This window comes from Dreissena polymorpha, chromosome 10 (assembly GCF_020536995.1).
Source record: "Dreissena polymorpha isolate Duluth1 chromosome 10, UMN_Dpol_1.0, whole genome shotgun sequence".
In the NCBI taxonomy this organism is placed as follows: domain Eukaryota; kingdom Metazoa; phylum Mollusca; class Bivalvia; order Myida; family Dreissenidae; genus Dreissena; species Dreissena polymorpha.
The window spans coordinates 10,727,000-10,746,358 of record NC_068364.1 but is presented as its reverse complement, the minus strand read 5'-3'; the positions used below and the strand labels follow the sequence as shown (position 1 = coordinate 10,746,358).

Genomic DNA, 19,359 nt, shown 5'->3' with positions numbered 1-19,359 from the left:
GTAATTCGAGTCATTGGATCAAGTGCAGGTCGATGTTTTGATTGCCGATGCGATTTGAACCTATCATAATTTTGACACAAAGTGACTGTCTTTGTTAGGCAATTAGCGGGATTTATGACCGGTATACTGTCATCACCATAGCGACGAATTATCCGGACTAAACATTATGACACGAGGAACAACTTTTTTACAATGTTTGAAGCAAATTTCAGGAATACAAAGTCTTTGAAATTACTCGATGTTATTTGATTTTTTTCTTCCGAATATTCGATTCGGAAAATAGTATCCGAATATTCGGTCCGGGACCGAATATTCGGATATTCGGATATTCGTTGACATCCCTACAAAATAGACAATAAATGTGGCCTCTAAAGTGTTAACAAGGCAAATGTTGGCAAGGAACAACAGTCAAGCATCATTAACTAAATAAGACATAAAAAATGACATCCTAAGAGCAGAGTTTCTGGAAAAGTAGATTTAATTATTGTGTGAATGAAACAAATACTTTTTTCTTGAGAGTTAAAAATGTAAATGTTGACAAGGCAACAGATGACAGACCAGGAACGACTGACAAAACGTAATCACAATTAACGGCTCACATTTTGCTCAGATTAGCTGCAAATTGGTATGGGTGCACTTAAAAAGATAATGTCATACTGCTTAAATTGTACTATTCAGTGTATTGCATTGGGTTAAAAGATTTACAAAATTGTCAACGTAAGACACTCACATTCAATTCATAATTAGTTTTTGTATATTACCCGTTAATTTATTTCCATAGTAACAAAACATCTTGAATTATGAAGGTTTTTTCATGAGAAAGTATTGCTTTTCTGACAGAAAGTTTTGGCGACAAAAAAGCACACGCTTTCAATGAGGCATAGAATGGGTCTATCTTAAATGATGACCTGCAACTACAAAACAGAACCTTGAAAGAAAGGTGATGCTCAAAGCTATATACATACAATACTCATCACTTGCACAGAATTATTATACATACAATAGTCATCACTTATACAAACTTATATCATCACTCATATCAACATAGTACCTGGCCAACATTGTCATACACGAGAAAACAAGGATATAACCTTGACCCAACATGTGACCTCTGACCTACCCGAGTTGAGAGCCTCCAGTTCATGGTCAATGTGGTTGTGTATGTCACCATTCATAGCTCCCTTGGGATTGGAAGCCACTCTGAAACAAGACACAAGTAGTCAGATTACACTGATAGTTAACTACTTATATCTAGCAAGAAAAGATGCAACCTTTATATTTGTTAATGATGACAATCATTATTAAACTTTATTAAAGCTTGTATATGCGGATGTGCATTTTTCGGCGTGCTGTATTAAGCCAGCTTTTCACCTGATCTGACCTTTGTAAGTGTCCAATAATATTCAAACAAAATTTCCCGCGGCTAGGTACGAATGAATACACTTCATTTATTCAATTGGCTGATTTGAGTATAACACCAAAACATTGGAAACATATCCGCGTCTTTGTAACACTGTGATACTGCATGAAAATTTTTATCTCTAATGAAAAGGCTCAATAGATAGAACAGTTTTACAATCAATTCTCGACATAAATACAGTTTGTGCGCGCACCTTTTATTTTCAGAGAATTACCAGCGAAAAAGGGTTTATACTAAAGGCTATGTTCTCATATTTAGTACTTACTTCCATATTCATGTCAACATGTTAACATGTAAAAGTATAAAGAGCAGTGGAAGCGAGGCCTCACTTTAATGCATTGCATTTCAACCCGCGAGGTTTCGGGTCAATTTCGCGGCCAGTGTGTGAAAGACAGAGTTTATATACAGTTCATCACCGGAGTTCGCAGCCAGTAAAATAATCGTTATATAATAAAGACTCTATCCGTGAACTAGGTGACCTGGAATTTTCCTTATAATAGAAATATGTTAAATGAAGATATTCAGCAATATAATTAAGATATGTCAATAATAGATTATTAATGTGTTTACAACAATACAATGATAAATATTATTTAAGATTAATTTAACAATAATTATTCCACCATATTAACTATTGTATTAAGCATGAGCGCGATGATTCTCGAAACTGTTAATAATCGAATCATATAGCAATGTCCGACACACCACTAAAACAGGTTTGTTCGAAGAACGTGCTATAAATACGGATACTTCGCGTGATGCCGGTTGACTCGTATGTTTTAGTTTAACTTCCATTCTTCTTTTGGTTTTCTGTTTTGTATCTAAAGGTTTATGACCAGCTATATGTAATAATGTAAAATAAGCCACGAAAACTCCGCGTAACATCCCTTACTGCGTGTGATGCAGCTAAGAACTGCACAGAAAAAGACATTCGCTATCATTGATCTCATTCATTGAACTATCAACGCCGTTTATCTTTTTTAAAGATATTTCTTGTTTAAACTACCTGCACACAAAAAGCCATGAAGTAGATCTCTACCTATGACCTATGCACATAAATATCTCAACAAAAAATACATTGATAACTGTGAAAACTGGTCAGTATTAGCTTAATTACACATTTACCAAATTCTGCTCTTGGCACACGGTAAAACCACTGCTCACTGCACAAACACTTAGTATACAACATTCATTATCCTATGGAATTACAAGGTACATTATTACTAAGGGTAGAACAGGTGCTAACCCATGAACAAATTACAATTATCCCTCCTTAAATTATGGAAACCTTTAACAAGGCCAATCAACAAACCATCATTGCCAGATCAAGATAGACTAGAACTAGTAACTGAGACAATGCCATAATATGAAACATGTGTTTTGTGTTTACACTTCAGCAGTAGTTGAGCATGTGCTTTTCTGCATGATGCTAGTAGTTGGACCAGGAAAACATGAATGAGCCCAAGTCTAGAAAGACACCTGTGGGGCTGGCCACTGTGTTTAGATTTCAAGATTCTCTTAATGTGTTTGTGCTGTACAACATGTTGTACAGGTCCAGGTATATTAATGAATATCTTACACATAAATGATTTCCCCAAGTTCCTGAATATGATAATTTAAACCATAGCCGGTTGATCCAGTCTAATATACCTCAAACATATAAGAAACACCTATCTTACCATAAATCATAAACATTATACACATTGCTTGATATAAATATCTAGTAGGCAGCGTTGAGTGATTGAATTGTTTTGATTGTTTGACTGTAAAACATAATATTCTACCTGCCTGTGCCCCAGTCCCAACTAAACAAGGACAATATTTCCCATAGTCTCACTGCCAAAACAATTGTTCACCCCAGTTACCTTTAGTCCCCCTGTCTCAATTTTAGTTCCCCATTGTCACCTTTAGTCCCCCAAGTCTCACTTATAGTCCCCAATTGTCACCTTTAGTCCCCCCCCTGCCTCACCTGTAGCCCCCTGCCTCACTTAGTCTCCCCAGTCTCACCTATAGTCCCCCTGTGTCACTTATAGCCTCCCCTTGTCTCACCTATATTTCCCCCAGTCTCACCTATAGCCCCTTGCCACACCAATAGTCCCCCTGCCTCACCTGGAGTCAATCTGCCTCACCTATAGTCCCCCTATCTCACATATAGGCCTCCTGACTCTAACCTTTAGTCCCCCTTGTTTCATCTCTATTTCCCCTAGTCTCACCTATAGCCCCCTGCCTCACCAATAGTCCCCCTGCCTCACCTGAAGTCAACCTGCCTCACCTAAAGTCCCCCTGTCTCACCTTTAGGCCCTTCAGTCTCACCTTTATTCCCCCTAGTTTAATCTCTATTTCCCCTAGTCACACCTATAGCCCCCTGCCTCACCTGAAGTCAACCTGCCTCCCCTTTAGTCCCCCTGTCTCACATATAGGACCCCCTGTCTCACCTTTGTCACCCAAGTCTCATCTCTATTTCCCTTAGTCTCAACTATAGCCCCCTGCCTCACCCATTGTCTCCCTGCCTCCCTGAAGTCAGCCTGTCTCACCTTTAATCTAACCTGTCTCACCTTTAGTCCCCCTAGTCTCACCTCTATTTCCCTCAGTCTCACCTACCCTTGCCTCACCTATAGCCCCCCCCCCCCCTGCCTCACCTGCAGTCCCTCTGTCTCACCTATAGTTACCCAGTTGCACATATAGTCCTCCCTGTCTCACCTTTAGTCCCCTTAGTCTCATCACCTAAAGTACCCTCTACCTCACCTATTATCAGTGAAAGTCTCATCACCTAAAGTACCCTCTACCTCACCTATTATCATCACTGTCTCACCTCTATTTCCCTCAAACTCACCTATAGCCCCCCTGCCTCACCAATAGTCTGCCTGCCTCACACAAAGTTAACCTGTCTCACTTTAAGTCCCCCTGTCTCACCTATAGTCCCCTCTGTCTCACATCGAGTCCCCCTTTTCTTATCTATATTTCCCCCAGTCTCACCTGTAGCCCCCTGCCTCACCAAAAGTCCCCTGGCCTCACCTGAAGTAAGCCTGTCTCACCTATAGTCCCCCTGTCACACCTATAGTCCCCCTGTTTCACCTTTAGTCACATGAGTCTCATCTCTTATTTCCTCCAGTCTCACCTATAGCCCCCTGCCTCACCAATAGTCACCGGCCTCAAATGAAGTCAGCCTGTCCCACCTATATGCCACTCTGTCTCAACTTTAGTCCCCATAGTCACATCTCTATTTTCCCCAGTCTCACCTATAGCGCCCTACCTCACCAATAGTCTCCCTGCCTCACCTGAAGTCAACCTGCCCCACCTGAAGACAACCTATCTCACTCATAGTCCCCGTGTCTCACATATAGTCCCCCTGTCTCACCTTTTGTCCCCCTAGTCTCGCCTCTATATCCCTCAGTCTCACCTATAGTTCTGCATGCCTCACCTATAGTCCCCTCAGTCTCACCTATGGTCACCCCAGTCTCACCTATAGTCCCCTCAGTCTCACCTATAGTAACCCCAGTCTCACCTTTAGTCCCCTCATTCTCACCTATAGTCCTCCCAGTCTCACCTATAGTCCCCTAAGTCTCAACTATAGTCTCCTCAGTCTAGCCTATAGTCCCCTCAGTCTCATCTATAGTCCCCAAGTCTCACCTACAGTCTTCCTTGTCGCACCTAAAGTCTCCCCACTCTCACCTATAGTCCCTCCAGTCTCACCTATAGTCCCTCCAGTCTCACCTGTAGTCCCTCCAGTCTTACCTATAGTCTCCCCAGTCTCACCTATAGTCCCCCAGTCTCACTTATAGTCCCTACAGTCTTCCTTGTCGCACCTAAAGTCTCCCCACTCTCACCTATAGTCCCTCCAGTCTCAACTATAGTCCCTCCAGTCTCACCTGTAGTCCCTCCAGTCTTACCTATAGTCTCCCCAGTCTCACCTATAGTCCCCCAGTCTCACCTATAGTCCCTGACAGTCTCACATATAGTCTCCCCAGTCTCACCTATAGTCTCCCAAGTCTCACCTATAGTATCCCAGTCTCACCTATAGTCTCCCAAGTCTCACCTATATTCCCCCAGTCTCACCTATAGTCTCCCCAGACTCACATATCGTCTCCCAAGTCTCACCTAAAGTCTCCCCAGTCTCACCTATAGTCACCCAGTCTAACCTTTAGTCTCCCCAGTCTCACCTATAGTCCCCTCAGTCTCATCTATAGTCCCTCCAGTCTTACCTGTAGTCTAAAAGTCTCACATATAGTCACCCCAGTCTCACCTATAGTCCCCTCAGTCTCACCTATAGTCCCCAAGTCTCACCTATAGTCTACCTAGTCTCACCTATAGTCTTCCCTCTCTCATCTATAGTCCCTCCAGTCTCACCTATAGTCTCCCCAGACTCACATATCATCTCCCAAGTCTCACCTAAAGTCTCCCCAGTCTCACCTATAGTCACCCAGTCTAACCTTTAGTCTCCCCAGTCTCACCTATAGTCCCCTCAGTCTCATCTATAGTCCCTCCAGTCTTACCTGTAGTCTAAAAGTCTCACATATAGTCACCCCAGTCCCACCTATAGTCCCCTCAGTCTCACCTATAGTCCCCAAGTCTCACCTATAGTCTACCTAGTCTCACCTATAGTCTTCCCTCTCTCATCTATAGTCCCTCCAGTCTCACCTATAGTCCCTCCAGTCTCACCTATAGTCCCTCCAGTCTTACCTATAGTCTCCCAAGTCTCACCTATAGTCCCCCAGTCTCACCTTTTGTCCCCCTAGCCTCGCCTCTATATCCCTCAGTCTCACCTATAGTTCCCCATGCCTCACCTATAGTCACCTCAGTCTCACCTATAGTCACCCCATTTTATTATTTCGAGTCACTGTGACCTTGACCTTTGACCTAGTGACCTCAAAATCAATAGGGGTCATCTGCCAGTCATGATCAATGTATTTATGAAGTTTCATGATCCTAGGCCTAAGCGTTCTTGAGTTATCATCCGGAAACCATCTGGTGGACGAACGGACGGACCGACCGACATGTGCAAAACAATATACCCTTTCTTCGAAGGGGAGCATAAATATGAAATATAACACTTTTAAATCACAAAACACTGACTAGAACTGCCTAAACTTTGAACACAGTTTTGAAAACATGACTAGTACCAATAAAATCCTTGAGTAGAACAATTAAGAGTCAACAGTTGACACATTAGTGACAGTACAGGGTTGTCATTATTAACCGATTGCCGATCGAATTCATCGGTTAAAATCGCCAGAAAATCGGTTGTTTTTCCCGAATCTTTAAAATTGCGATCAGAAGTTTTGATCACGCAAACCGCCAATAATTGACGAGGAATAACCATAGTATAGTAGATAGACGCCCGGTCATTCAGTCAGTCCATTAACTCCGCCTAAGAGCTACTGTTTTCAATGAATTTCTCAGCGAGTGGCCAATATTGATATTTCCAGCGGTCAATCAAATTCTTCTTGGTAAGCACGTCAACCAATCAGTGCTCAGGCAGCCGAATACATGCCCAAATACACGCCGACCCCACGTGAAACTGTATCAAATAGCTGTACATTTCACAGATTATTACTGACCGTAGCTCAACGAATGTAGCACTGTAGAGCGTAATTAACTAGTTTTTTTAGTGAGAGAAAAGGTTTCAACATATTAAAAAATGCTCTTCGATTTTCTACCAAAATAAAAGATATTAGCGACCTCTGCCCTACAAATTTGTTATTCAGCATCTAAATATTAAAGTCCAAGCTTTCCCAGAGGAAGAATGACGTGACGTTATACATGAAGTCTAATTTTGGCATGATTTTCATCTGTACATGAAAAACACCAGAAATGTGTCTCTGTTGCTAGAATTTTCTAAATTTTCCGTGAATAATGAAATCTGAAAATGATTTAGGATAACACGTTTAAATATACGCACTTGAAAATACTTTAATTAAATAATGCATTTTGATATACAAATGGTCATAACGCATAATGTAATAAGTAGGTAAATAACGTGTTTTGAGATTGCCAACCAGGTCTACATGCATGAATGACCTGACAAGTTATATCACAATCTGGAATGAAAAGTAAAATTTAAAGAAAGACGCGTTTTTATTCTTAGAAATTCACTTTCACTTTCTCAAACTTTTCTGAAAGGAGGTACATGTAACAATTAAGATTGAGCCGTTGAGTTGTCATAATTACTAAATATAAACGGTTTTTAATGCTCTCAAATTGCATCACGTGATTCACGCATGTTCAATGGGAATTCCCCAATCCCACAATTCAATTTATATATGCACTTGTGTTAAATAGTGGACGACATTCATCGTCAATATTGGCCATAATTTGGTTTTGAAAAAAAGAAATCGTAATCAGGGGGGTTTTTTTACTAAGAAAGTGACGCCGATATTCGGCGTCTTCCCCTACCAGAATTTTTCCCCTCAAAATACAATTTCCCCACCAGAAATATCATTTTCACCAAAATATAATATTTTCTCTCAAAGAAATGTTTATTTTTCCTTTGGGCATTCGACAATTATCCAATTTGCACCATGTACAACGATCTTTCTCTCTCTCTCCAGAAGAACACAAAAAATCTGGGAATCCCAGTTATTCTAAATATAGCTCTTAAATAACGTTATGTAAACTGGGCAACTAATCGTAATAATCATGTGACTATTTAACTGGATACCGGTCTTGCGCGAGAAGGATGTTTCGTCAATAAATTACCAGAAACCAGTCGAATTTTCATATGGGCTATGTGCAAGCCAAGATATAAACGTGAAAACAGAAAAAAATGTCTCACAATTGGCGTTCTTACACAAACAAAATAAAACATTCGGACTCGGAAGATACTGAACGCATCGAGGCATTTTTTAAGAAAGAATCATCAAAAACCGTTATAACCCATCAGGATTCTGAGGTAATCAACATCGAACATTGTGAAAGTGAAAGTAGACAATCGGCAGCTGCCGCTCCTTTCCCTTCCAATACTGTAGCAGATCAAGATCGTCAACCCATTCATCATGAAATTGAAATCACAAAATTGACATCGTCCCCCGGCCCCGGTACAGAAATATAGTTGAAAACATTTCCCATAATTAGATCTACACCTGCAACTTAATTAAGGACTTTGACTTTAATACGTGGTAAATGTGTTTTAGAACAAAAAGGACGGAGACAAGCCTCTTTTGATGAGTTATAGACATTGAAATGAACAGTTTTTATTTTTTCCCCTAATATGTCTCTTTCGCACTCTTTTTTCCCCTTTCACCCAGCGTCCAGCGTCTTCCCCTTTCTCTAAAAAAAAACCCCTGGTAATAATACTGGATTATCTGGTAATGGATAGAATTGGAACATGCAATGATTTATCAATATAACATGTTTTTACATTGTACAGTATACTAAAAATGTGAAAATCTTATAATTGTCTATTCTTTCTAGACCTCATTTTAACTTTTTATGCTCTGAGAATAGCAGTATTTTGTCCCTAAAATGTCTAGAATTCGTTTGTGGTCGGTGGGCTTTGCCCCCTGACCCCCCTACCAGGGCCTTGCCCTTGACCTTGACCCCCGGCCGAATCGGTTACTATTCCAAAATAATCCTTTGTTTACATCATAATGACAACCCTGCAGTACCCATTCACATTTTTTTAATGCGCATATGCCAGATAGGTGATGTAGATGATATTTCAATGTCACCTATCTGACATATGCTCATTTGATATATTGCATAAAAACAGTGTGACAATACAACAAGAGGGCCAAGATGGCCCTAGTTTGCTCACCTGAGAAGAGTCGGTTCATTTAATCTTTACCAAATGTCAAACTAAACCTAGATATTGTTCAGACAAGCATCCTGGTCAAGTTTCAACATTTTTTCATCTGCGAGTCATGATCAATGTACCTATGAAGTTTCATGATCCTAGGCGTAAGCATTCTTGAGTTATCATCCGGAAACCATTTTTCTAAGTTGAGTCACCGTGACCTTGACAGCCATTGTGTGAATACGTTTTTTGGCACTGTGACCTTGACCTTTGACCTAGTGACCTGATAATCAAAAGAGGTCATCTGCGAGTCACGATCAATATACCTATGAAGTTTCATGAACCAAGGCATAAGCGTTCTTGAGTAATCATCCAGAAACCATTTTACTATTTCAGTTCACTGTGACCTTGACCTTTGACCTAGTGACCTGAAAATCAATAGGGGTCATCTGCAAGTCATGATCATTGTACCTATGAAGTTTCATGATCCTAGGCATAAGCGTTCTTGAGTTATCATCCAGAAACCATTTAACTGCTTTGGGTCACCATGACCTTGACCTTTGACCTAGTGACCTGAAAATCAATAGGGGTCATCTGCGAGTCATGATCAATGTATCTATGAAGTTTCATGAACCTAGGCATAAGCGTTCTTGAGTTATCATCCGGAAACCATTTTACTATTTGGGGTCATCGTGACCTTGACCGTTGACCAAGTGACCTGAAAATCAATAGGGGTCGCCTGCGAGTCATGATCAATGTACCTATGAAGTTTCATGATCCTTGGCATAAGCGCTCTTGAGTTATCATCTGGAAACCATCTGGTGGACAGACGGACCGACATGAGCAAAACAATATATCCCCTCTTCTTTGAATGGGGGGGGGGCATAATGAGAAAACTGCCCCACTCCCAGCAGCCATGTTAATCAACTGACCGAAACCATTTTTGAACTAAACTCTCATATCAAGGAAACAAATGTTCTGAGCAAATTTCATGAAAATTAGGCCAAAAATGTGACTTCTACTGTGTTCACATGTTTTCACTTTATACATATAGAGAAAAATGCCCCGCCCCCTGGCGGCCATGTTTTTTCACCGATCCCGACCATTTTCAAACTCGTTCCAGATATCAATTAAACCAATGTTTTGACCAACTTTCATGATGAATGGCCAAAAATTGTGACTTCTAGAGTGTTTACAAGGTTTCTCTATCGCCAAATAGGGAAAACTGCCACTATTTACATATAGAGAAAAATGCCCCGCCCACTGGCGGCCATGTTTTTTCACCGATCTTGATCATTTTCAAACTCGTCCGAGACATCAATTGAACAAATGTTTTGACCAACTTTCATGATGATTGGAAAAAAATTGTGACTTTTAGAGTGTTTACAAGGTTTCTCTATAGCCAAATAAGGAAAACAGCCCCGCCCACTGGCGGCCATGTTTTTCAACGGATCGGAACCACTTTTGAACTCAACCAAGATATCATTAAGACAAACATTTTGACAAAGTTACATGAAGATTGGGCATTAAATGTGACTTCTACAGTGTTTACAAGGTTTTTCTTTTTTTTTACCTAGTGACCTAGTTTTTGACCCGGCATAACCCAGTTTCGAACTTGGCCGAGATTTCATTGGGACAAAGCTTCTGACAAAGTTTCATGAAGATGGGACAAGAAATGTGGCCTCTAGAGTGTTTACGAGCAAATGTTAACGGACGGACGGATGGACGGACATTCGACGGACAAAGACCGGTCACAAAAGCTCACCTCAGCAGTCAGGTGAGCTAAAAAGTATTGAACAACAAATAGTTTCCATTACCCCATAAATACTGATCACAACTCAAATTTTCAACCGGTGCCCGCCATTTTTGTTGATAATCTCACTGTGTAACATAGTGGGTGGGATAAACATGATGAAAAACGCCGGAATAAGAAGAAGAACATTTAAATATAGGGGTTTATTATATGAACCTTCATTTGTAAGGTAAGATGAGATGATTAAACTTTAAAACTCGAAACCATGTTGTTTGTCTTCGTCAAATATTCGGTTCGGGAGGTAGCAAATAACAAATACAATTCGTCCACAGCTGTATTCGAGTAATTCGAATATTCGAATGTATCATTACAGCCCTACCTATAGTTATCCCAATCTCACCTATAGTCCCCTCAGTCTCACCTATAGTCTCCCCAGTCTCACCTATAGTCCCCTCAGTCTCACCTATAGTCCCCTCAGTCTAACCTATAGTCCCCTCAGTCTCACCTATAGTCCCCTCAGTCTCACCTATAGTCCCCCAGTCTCACCTATAGTCTTCCCAGTCTCACCTATAGTCTCCCCACTCTCACCTATAGTCCCTCTTTCCTCACCTATAGTCCCTCCAGTCTCACCTATAGTCCCTCTAATCTTACATATAGTCTCCCAAGTCTCACCTAGTCCCCTCAGTCTCACCTATAGTCCCTGACAGTCTCACCTATAGTCTCCCAAGTCTCACCTATAGTCTCCCAAGTCTCACCTATAGTCTCCTAGTCTCACCTATAGTCTCCCAAGTCTCACCTATAATCCCCCAGTCTCACCTACAGTCTCCCAAGTCTCACATATAGTCTCCAAAGTCTCACCTATAGTCTCCCCAGTCTCACCTATAGTCTCACCTATAGTCACCCAGTCTCTCCTATAGTCCCCTCAGTCTCACCTATAGTCACCTTTGTCCCACCGATAGTCACCTCAGTCTCTTCTATAGTCCCCTCAGTGTCACCTATATTCACCCCTAGTCTCACCAATAGTCCCCCCAGTCTCACCTATAGTCCCCCCAGTCTCACCTATAGTCCCCTCAGTCTCACCTATAGTCCCCCCAGTCTCACCTATACACCCCTCAGTCTCACCTATTATCCCCTCAGTATCATCTATCGTCCCCTCAGTCTCACGTATAGTCCCCCAGTCTCACCTAAAGGCTTCCCAGTCTCTCGTATAATCTCCCCACTCTCACCTATAGTCCCTCCAGTCTCACCTATAGTCCCTCCAGTCTTTCCTATAGTCTCCTCTATAGTCAACCCAGCCTCGCCTATAGTCCCTCCAGTCTTACCTATAGTCACCTCTATAGTCACCCCAGTCTCGCCTATAGTCCCCTCAGTCTCACCTATAGTCCCTCCAGTCTCACCTATAGTCCATCCAGCCTTACCTGTAGTCTCCCAAGTCTCACTTATAGTCTCCCCAGTCTCACCTATAGTCCCTGACAGTCTCACCTATAGTCTCCCAAGTCTCACCTATGTCCCCCAGTCTCACCTATAGTCTCCCCAGTCTCACATATAGTCTTCCCAGTGTCACCTATAGTCTTCCCAGTCTCACCTATAGTCACCCCAGTCTCACCTATGTCCCCCAGTCTCACCTATAGTCCCTCCAGTCTCACCTATAGCAGCGATTTTCCTTGTCCAATTGGGTAAAGTACCCGTACCGGTCCGATTGGGAAAAATTGAGTCGTGAAAACCTCAAAATTGGGAAAAATCGAGTCGTGAAATCCTGAAATTGGGAAAATCGCGTCGTGAAGTTTGGGTCTTATTGAATACATCATACAGTTCATACTTAATTGAACATACCCATTTAAATAATCATTTGCAGGCATGCCTTAATGACCATTAAGTTATAAAGTTTATATAAATAACAAAATATTATAAAGAACACACCAAATCAATTACTAGTTGTTTAAATCTCTTTTAAAGCAATGTCTCTCTCTTTCATTTTTGTGAAAATTTCAACAATCTTTGATGTTTGATCATCACTCAGTTGCTTGCATCCCTCCCTGCACAGCATCATTATTGCTGTCAATGTGTCCTGTGATAGATGGTTCCGATTGGTTTTTTGGCATAATATTTGCTATTATGACTCATTTCAAACTACGATAAGGTTACAAACCGACGTAAAACAGTACGCTGGCTGCCTGGCAAAAGAACCGGAAACAGTAACAACTCTATTGATTGAATGCGCTGAATAATAAAACCCGAAATTAATCGAGCGCGTGGTTACACACAACTAAACGATTTTCTTTGTTCGCTCGCCGAAAGTTGTTTTTTTTACGAAACTTTCTATCGTTTTGAGAAAAAATTGGGACGCTGATTGGGATTTTTCCAGATGCCGATTGGGAATTTGGGAATTTTCGCTCGATTGGGAAAGTACCGTTTTGGGAATTTGGGAATTTTCGTTCGATTGGGAAAGTACCGTTTACCGGTACTTTATAAAGAAGGAGGAAAATCGCTGTATAGTCTCCCCAGTCTCACAAATAGTCTTCCCAGTGTCACCTATAGTCTTCCCAGTCTCACCTATAGTCTCCCAAGTCTCACCTATAGTACCCCAGTCTCACTTATAGTCTCCCAATTCTCACCTATGCAGCTCCAGGATAAGTTGGTCTGAAGCAGTCTTCACCAGCCTCTGTACATCCTGGTGCTCAAGCCCAGATGTCCTCTGACCGTTTATGCTGTCCACGTAGTCTCCAACCTCGATACCCTCATTGCATGCCTTGCTGTTAGGGTTGATCTGAAAATACACAAACACTCATTAAGATTTCAAATCAAATAATAATGATTTTTAATAATACTGAAACAACAGAATCTGAAACCAAGGCGTATGTTTGCTAGTTGTAGAAACAAGAGCTGTCAGAGGACAGTGAGCTTGACTATTCGAGTGCTTGACATTATAACGTAAGCCATCATGGGGAAATTGTTCATATCCAATAATTTATTAGACGATCTTTAAAAAATAAAAAAAGGAAAAAAAAAAATATTTTTTTTTTTTGGGGGGGGGGGGGGGGGGGTGAGAGGGAGGTATAATGTGGGGTGTGGTAATTTATTAGATGTTTAAAAAAAAATGGGGGGGGGGGGGTAGGGGGGTGGTAGAGGGGTTGGGGGTGAGAGGGGGTATAATGTGGGGTGGAGTAATTTATTAGATGATGTTTTAAAAAAATTGGGGGGGGGGGGGTAGGGGGGTGGTAGGGGGGATGGGGGGTGAGAGGGGGGTATAATGTGGGGTGGGGTAATTTATTAGATGATGTTTAAAAAAAAATTGGGGGGGGTGGTGGGGGGGAAGAGATTCTCGGTAGGGGCGTGGGGTATTGTTTGGGTGGAATCCATTGTGGTATTCAGGTAAGTGTTGTTTTGTCAAAGTAATAATTAAATGTGATCATAAATAAAGAAGTTATGGCAATTTAAAAATGTTCAATTATCTAAGTGTAAAAGGGGCCATAATTATGTAAAAATGCTTGATACAGTGGTCTGCTCTTGTTTATAGGTTGGGGTCATGTTGGTAAAGAAGTATGCAAAATATAAAAGCAATATGTCAAGGGACAATGAAAATAAATGGGGTAGTACGAAAACTTTAACATTTGCTGCAAATTCTAAGTGGAAAAGGGGCCATAATTATGACAAAATGCTTGATAGAGTTGTCTGCTCTTGTTTATAGGTTGGGGTCTTGTTGGTAAACAAGTATACAAAATATGAAAGCAATATGTCAAGGGAAAATGAAAATAAATGGGGTAGTACGAAAACTTTAACATATTCTAAGTGGAAAAGGGGCCATAATTATGACAAAATGCTTGATAGAGTTGTCTGCTCATGTTTATAGGTTGGGGTCATGTTGGTAAACAAGTATGCAAACAAGGGCTGTTTGTAAAACATGCATGCCCCCCATATGGGCTGTCCGTTGTACTGGCAGCCATTGTGTGAATACGACTTTTGTCACTGTGACCTTGACCTTTGACCTAGTGACCTGAAAATCAATAGGGGTCATCTGCAAGTCACGATCAATGTACCTTTGAAATGTCATGATCCTAGGCAAAAGCGTTCTTGAGTTATCATCTGAAAATCATTTTACTATTTCGGGTAACCATGACCTTGACCTTTGACCTAGTGACCTCAAAATCAATAGGGGTCATCTGCGAGTCATGATCAATCTACCTATGAAGTTTCATGATCCTAGGCATATGCGTACTTGAGTAATCATCCGAAAATCATTTTACTATTTTGGGTCACTGTGACCTTGACCTTTGACCTAGTGACCTGAAAATCAATAGGGGTCATCTGCGAGTCATGATCAATCTACCTATAAAGTTTCATGATCCTAGGCATATGCGTTCTTGAATTATCATCCGAAAATCATTTTACTATTTTGGGTCATCGTGACCTTGACCTTTGACCTAGTGACCTCAAAATCAATAGGGGTCATCTGCGAGTCATGATCAATCTACCCATGAAGTTTCATGATCCTAGGCGTATGCGTTCTGGAGTTATCATCTGGAAACCATTTTACTATTTCGGGTCACCGTGACCTTGACCTTTGACCTCAAAATCAATAGGGGTCATCTGCAAGTCATGATCAATCTACCCATGAAGTTTCATGATCCTAGGCGTATGCGTTCTTGAGTTATCATCCGGAAACCATTTTACTATTTCGGGTCACCGTGACCTTGACCTTTGACCTAGTGACCTCAAAATCAATAGGTGTCATCTGCAAGTCATGATCAATGAACCTATGAAGTTTCATGATCCTAGGCCCAAGCGTTCTTGAGTTATCGTCTGACAACCACCTGGTGGACCGACCGACCGACTGACCTACCGACCGACCGACATGAGCAAAGCAATATACCCCCTCTTCTTCGAAGGGGGGCATAAATATGAAAGCAATATGTCAAGGGACAAAGAAAATATTTGGGGTAGTGCGAAAACTTTAACATTTGCACGCTAACGCTAACGCAGGCGCGGACGCCGGGGTGAGTAGGATAGCCCCACTATATATATTTCATATATAATAGTCGAGCTAAAAACTAGAGCTTTGTCACAGACGTGACATATACCCCCACGTGCCGCATTGACACAGACTATTTTGCATGCTGTCTTCACAAAACAAGAGAATCTAATTTATGGCAATTTTTAAGAATTGTGTGACCTTGACCTTGGAGAAATCGATGTAATTCTTCCGCGCGACACACCGTCCAATGATGGTGAACACATGTGCCAAATGATTTTAAAATCTCACAATGAACAACATAGTTATGGCCCGGACAAGCTCATTTCTGGCCATTTTTTACCTTTGAACTCAAAGTGTGACCTTGACCTTGGAGATATTGATGTAATACTTTCGCGCAACACACCGTCCAATGATGATGAACAAATGTGCCAAATTATTTTAAAATCTTACAATGAATGACATTCTTATGGCCAAGACAAGCTAATTTATGATCTTTGAACTCAAAGTGTGACCTTGACCTTGGAGTTATCGACGTAATTCTTTTGCGCTACACACCGTTTAATTATGGTGAACAAATTTTCCAAATGATTTTAAAATCTCACCATAAAAGATAAAGTTATGGCCCGGACAAGCATTTGACCTTTAAACTCCAAGTGTGTCCTTGACATTGGAGATATCAACATACTTTTTTCACATGACACACTGTCCCATGATAGTGAACAAATGTGCCAAGTCATTTAAAATCTAATGATAAATGACATAGTTATGGTCCGGCCTAACTTTCGTTTTAAACACACTAAGTGACCCTGTGACCTAGTTTTTGACCTGGCATGACCCATATTCAAACTTGACCTAGACATCATCTAGATACAACTTGTGACCAAGGTTGGTGAAGATCGGATGAAATTTCAGGACAGACCGACAGACAGACCGACAAAGTGACTCCTATATAGCCCCCATTACCAGTAATGGGGGTATAAATATATCAACAAAGTGTTTGAATTTTAAGACCAGCTAACTCATTTTATGCTTTTCATGAACTTCAAACAGCATTATGACAATCATGTGATAAGAACGTATTTATATAGTAGGTCTTCGAGTTAGTTTCCTACAAGGATGATTGCTTTTGATATTATTTAATACAGTAGGTGAGTAAATGTTGTCAACAGCAGCACATAGACAAACAGTCTGTTCAGCTGGAAACAGTTCAAGACGGATTTCATTGGCACTAATACACATGTAACTAGTTCTACTACAAAGTATGTCTGAAAAAATGTATTTCTCTATATAGAAACATTTCACAGCGGGATATTGTAAACTTCCGTATCACAATTAGTTCATCAAAAGTTTGATACAATTAGTATTTACCAGGCAAAATACAATAGGACAAATAATACTTGTGCAAGTATAAACATTTATTGCATTCAAATCCATTATTAAGCTCAAATATGAAAAATTGTCTTCACGAGTGAAAATAGAAAACAATTTTTTTTCTATCATTACGAGTGCATTTAAATCGATATTCCACCAAATCCAACCATTTTTCTTTTTATTGTATGCTACCAAATGATTATTTTTGTATTTTTGCCATGTCAGGCAATATAATTCCCCATTCGCCCCGACATATCATTACATGTATGTTCAAAGGAATCTAATCAGTATGTTTTCATAAACATTCAATGCAGAGTAGTTGCCCTTGGTAAAATTGGGGTTCACAATAGGGAAACCAAAGATATCTATAACAAGAGATGTGTTTGTCAGAATCACAATGCCCTTTTTTGCGCCGCTTTGAAGCCATAAATTTGACCTTTGACCTTGAACGATGACCTTGACCTTTAGCCACTCAAAATGTGCAGCTCCATGAGATACACATGCATGCCAAATATCAATTTGCTATCTTCAATATTCAAAACGTTATGACCAAACTTTAACGAAGGTTAAAGTTTTAGGAACGAAAAATACAATGATATTTGACCTTTGACCTTGAAGGATGACCTTGACCTTGACTTTTCACCACTCAAAATGTGCAGCTCCATGAGATACACATGCATGCCAAATATGAAGTTGCTATCTTCAATATTGCAAAAGTTATAAAAGTTTAACCAAGGTTAAAGTTTTGTGACACACACATACAATGACTGACTGACACAATGACAGACAGACGGACAGGCCAAAAACTATATATCCCCCGATCTTTCGATCTGGGGGCATAAAAATAGTTCCAGTAAAACAATAAGAATTATCAATAATTTTCACTGTTATTTTTCACTGTTTGAAACAGTGAAATATCAGTTTTAATTCACTAATATCTCTCTATAAACCATCAGAAAGCATAAAATAAATAAAATACAAAGATGATTCAACTTACTTCGATGCAAATAAGTGGAATAAAAGATGACCTAAATTCCAGCCTGAAAGGCATTATTCAGGATGAAATCCAATTTGAGTGTAAATCCGAGCACAATGAATGTATCCATCCAATGTAAGGATGAAAGCTTGAAAGGCAAAAAGCAAAAGATGGACACGCCCATTAAAGACACTGATCAATTGGACAGTGATTTAGACGATTTTTTGACAAGTGGTCAAATTAATTCAAATATTGAGAATTCCACCAAGTTGTTTGATCAGCTGACGAGTTTTTTGCGAACGTCTCTAAAGAAGGGGATGATATTGACGAAAAGTTGGCGAGAATAATGAACAAGGCTTTTACTAGCCAGCACAATGACGAAAACATTAATTTAAAGAGCTTCAAAACAGGCACAAGCAGCCAAGAAACGTCAAACCTTTACAAATTCCCATGGTTGACAAGATTTTGTGGGACCAATTAAAGACACACACTAGGTCCACTGACTATGAACTACAAAGGTTGCCTTTCATCATTGGCACAAATGGCAGTTCCCATGATAAAGGGAAACTTGTCTGAGGCTTTCAAGCTTCTCACATCAGCGTTTAAGGAAAACATCCATACCAGGCAGGAATGTAAAGTACAAGTTAATAGCAAAACTAGATTCAACAGCAGAACTGCTTTTTGCTGACAAGCTTGAAGAAACCATTAAGCAGCACACAAGGAGGCTTTTTTAGGCTATGCAAACCAAATATTTACAAAAAATATGTCGTTCAAAGAACATATACCATCAACAGGAGCAATACCAAGGAGCAGTACCAGAGATACCATCAGAGACCTCAGTTCCAGCGGAAAGGGGGACAATTCCAAAAGAAATAAATGTGGGTAACACTGTATGTCATCTTCGCAATACGACAGAAAACTTTGTAGCCGGTAAAACACAACATGCTATACAACAATTGCAAAATATTTACTTTTGATAAACGGATTTTAAATTCTATACATCACTATTTACCATTTACTGGTTACCATTTAATCTTGTAATTTATAAATATACAGGTAAACAAAATATTTCCATAAGGGCTCACACACCCAACCCTACCCTTCCATGTAAATATTCCTTATAAATTAAAAACCC

At 40.3% G+C, this 19,359-nt stretch overlaps 1 protein-coding gene across 16 annotated transcripts in view; it reads right to left on the bottom strand.

Annotated features, from left to right (window-relative positions):
* LOC127847484 (sorbin and SH3 domain-containing protein 1-like) overlaps positions 1–19,359 on the bottom strand; it is a 379,963-nt gene that overhangs the window by 269,914 nt on the left and 90,690 nt on the right. For all 16 annotated transcript variants that reach the window (XM_052379427.1, XM_052379439.1, XM_052379429.1 and 13 more), the window contains 2 exons: positions 13,521–13,672; positions 1,121–1,200 (listed from right to left, as the gene is read on the bottom strand). In XM_052379427.1, coding sequence (XP_052235387.1) covers positions 1,121–1,200; positions 13,521–13,672 — 232 coding nt within the window. The remainder of the gene's footprint in view (positions 1–1,120; positions 1,201–13,520; positions 13,673–19,359) is intronic.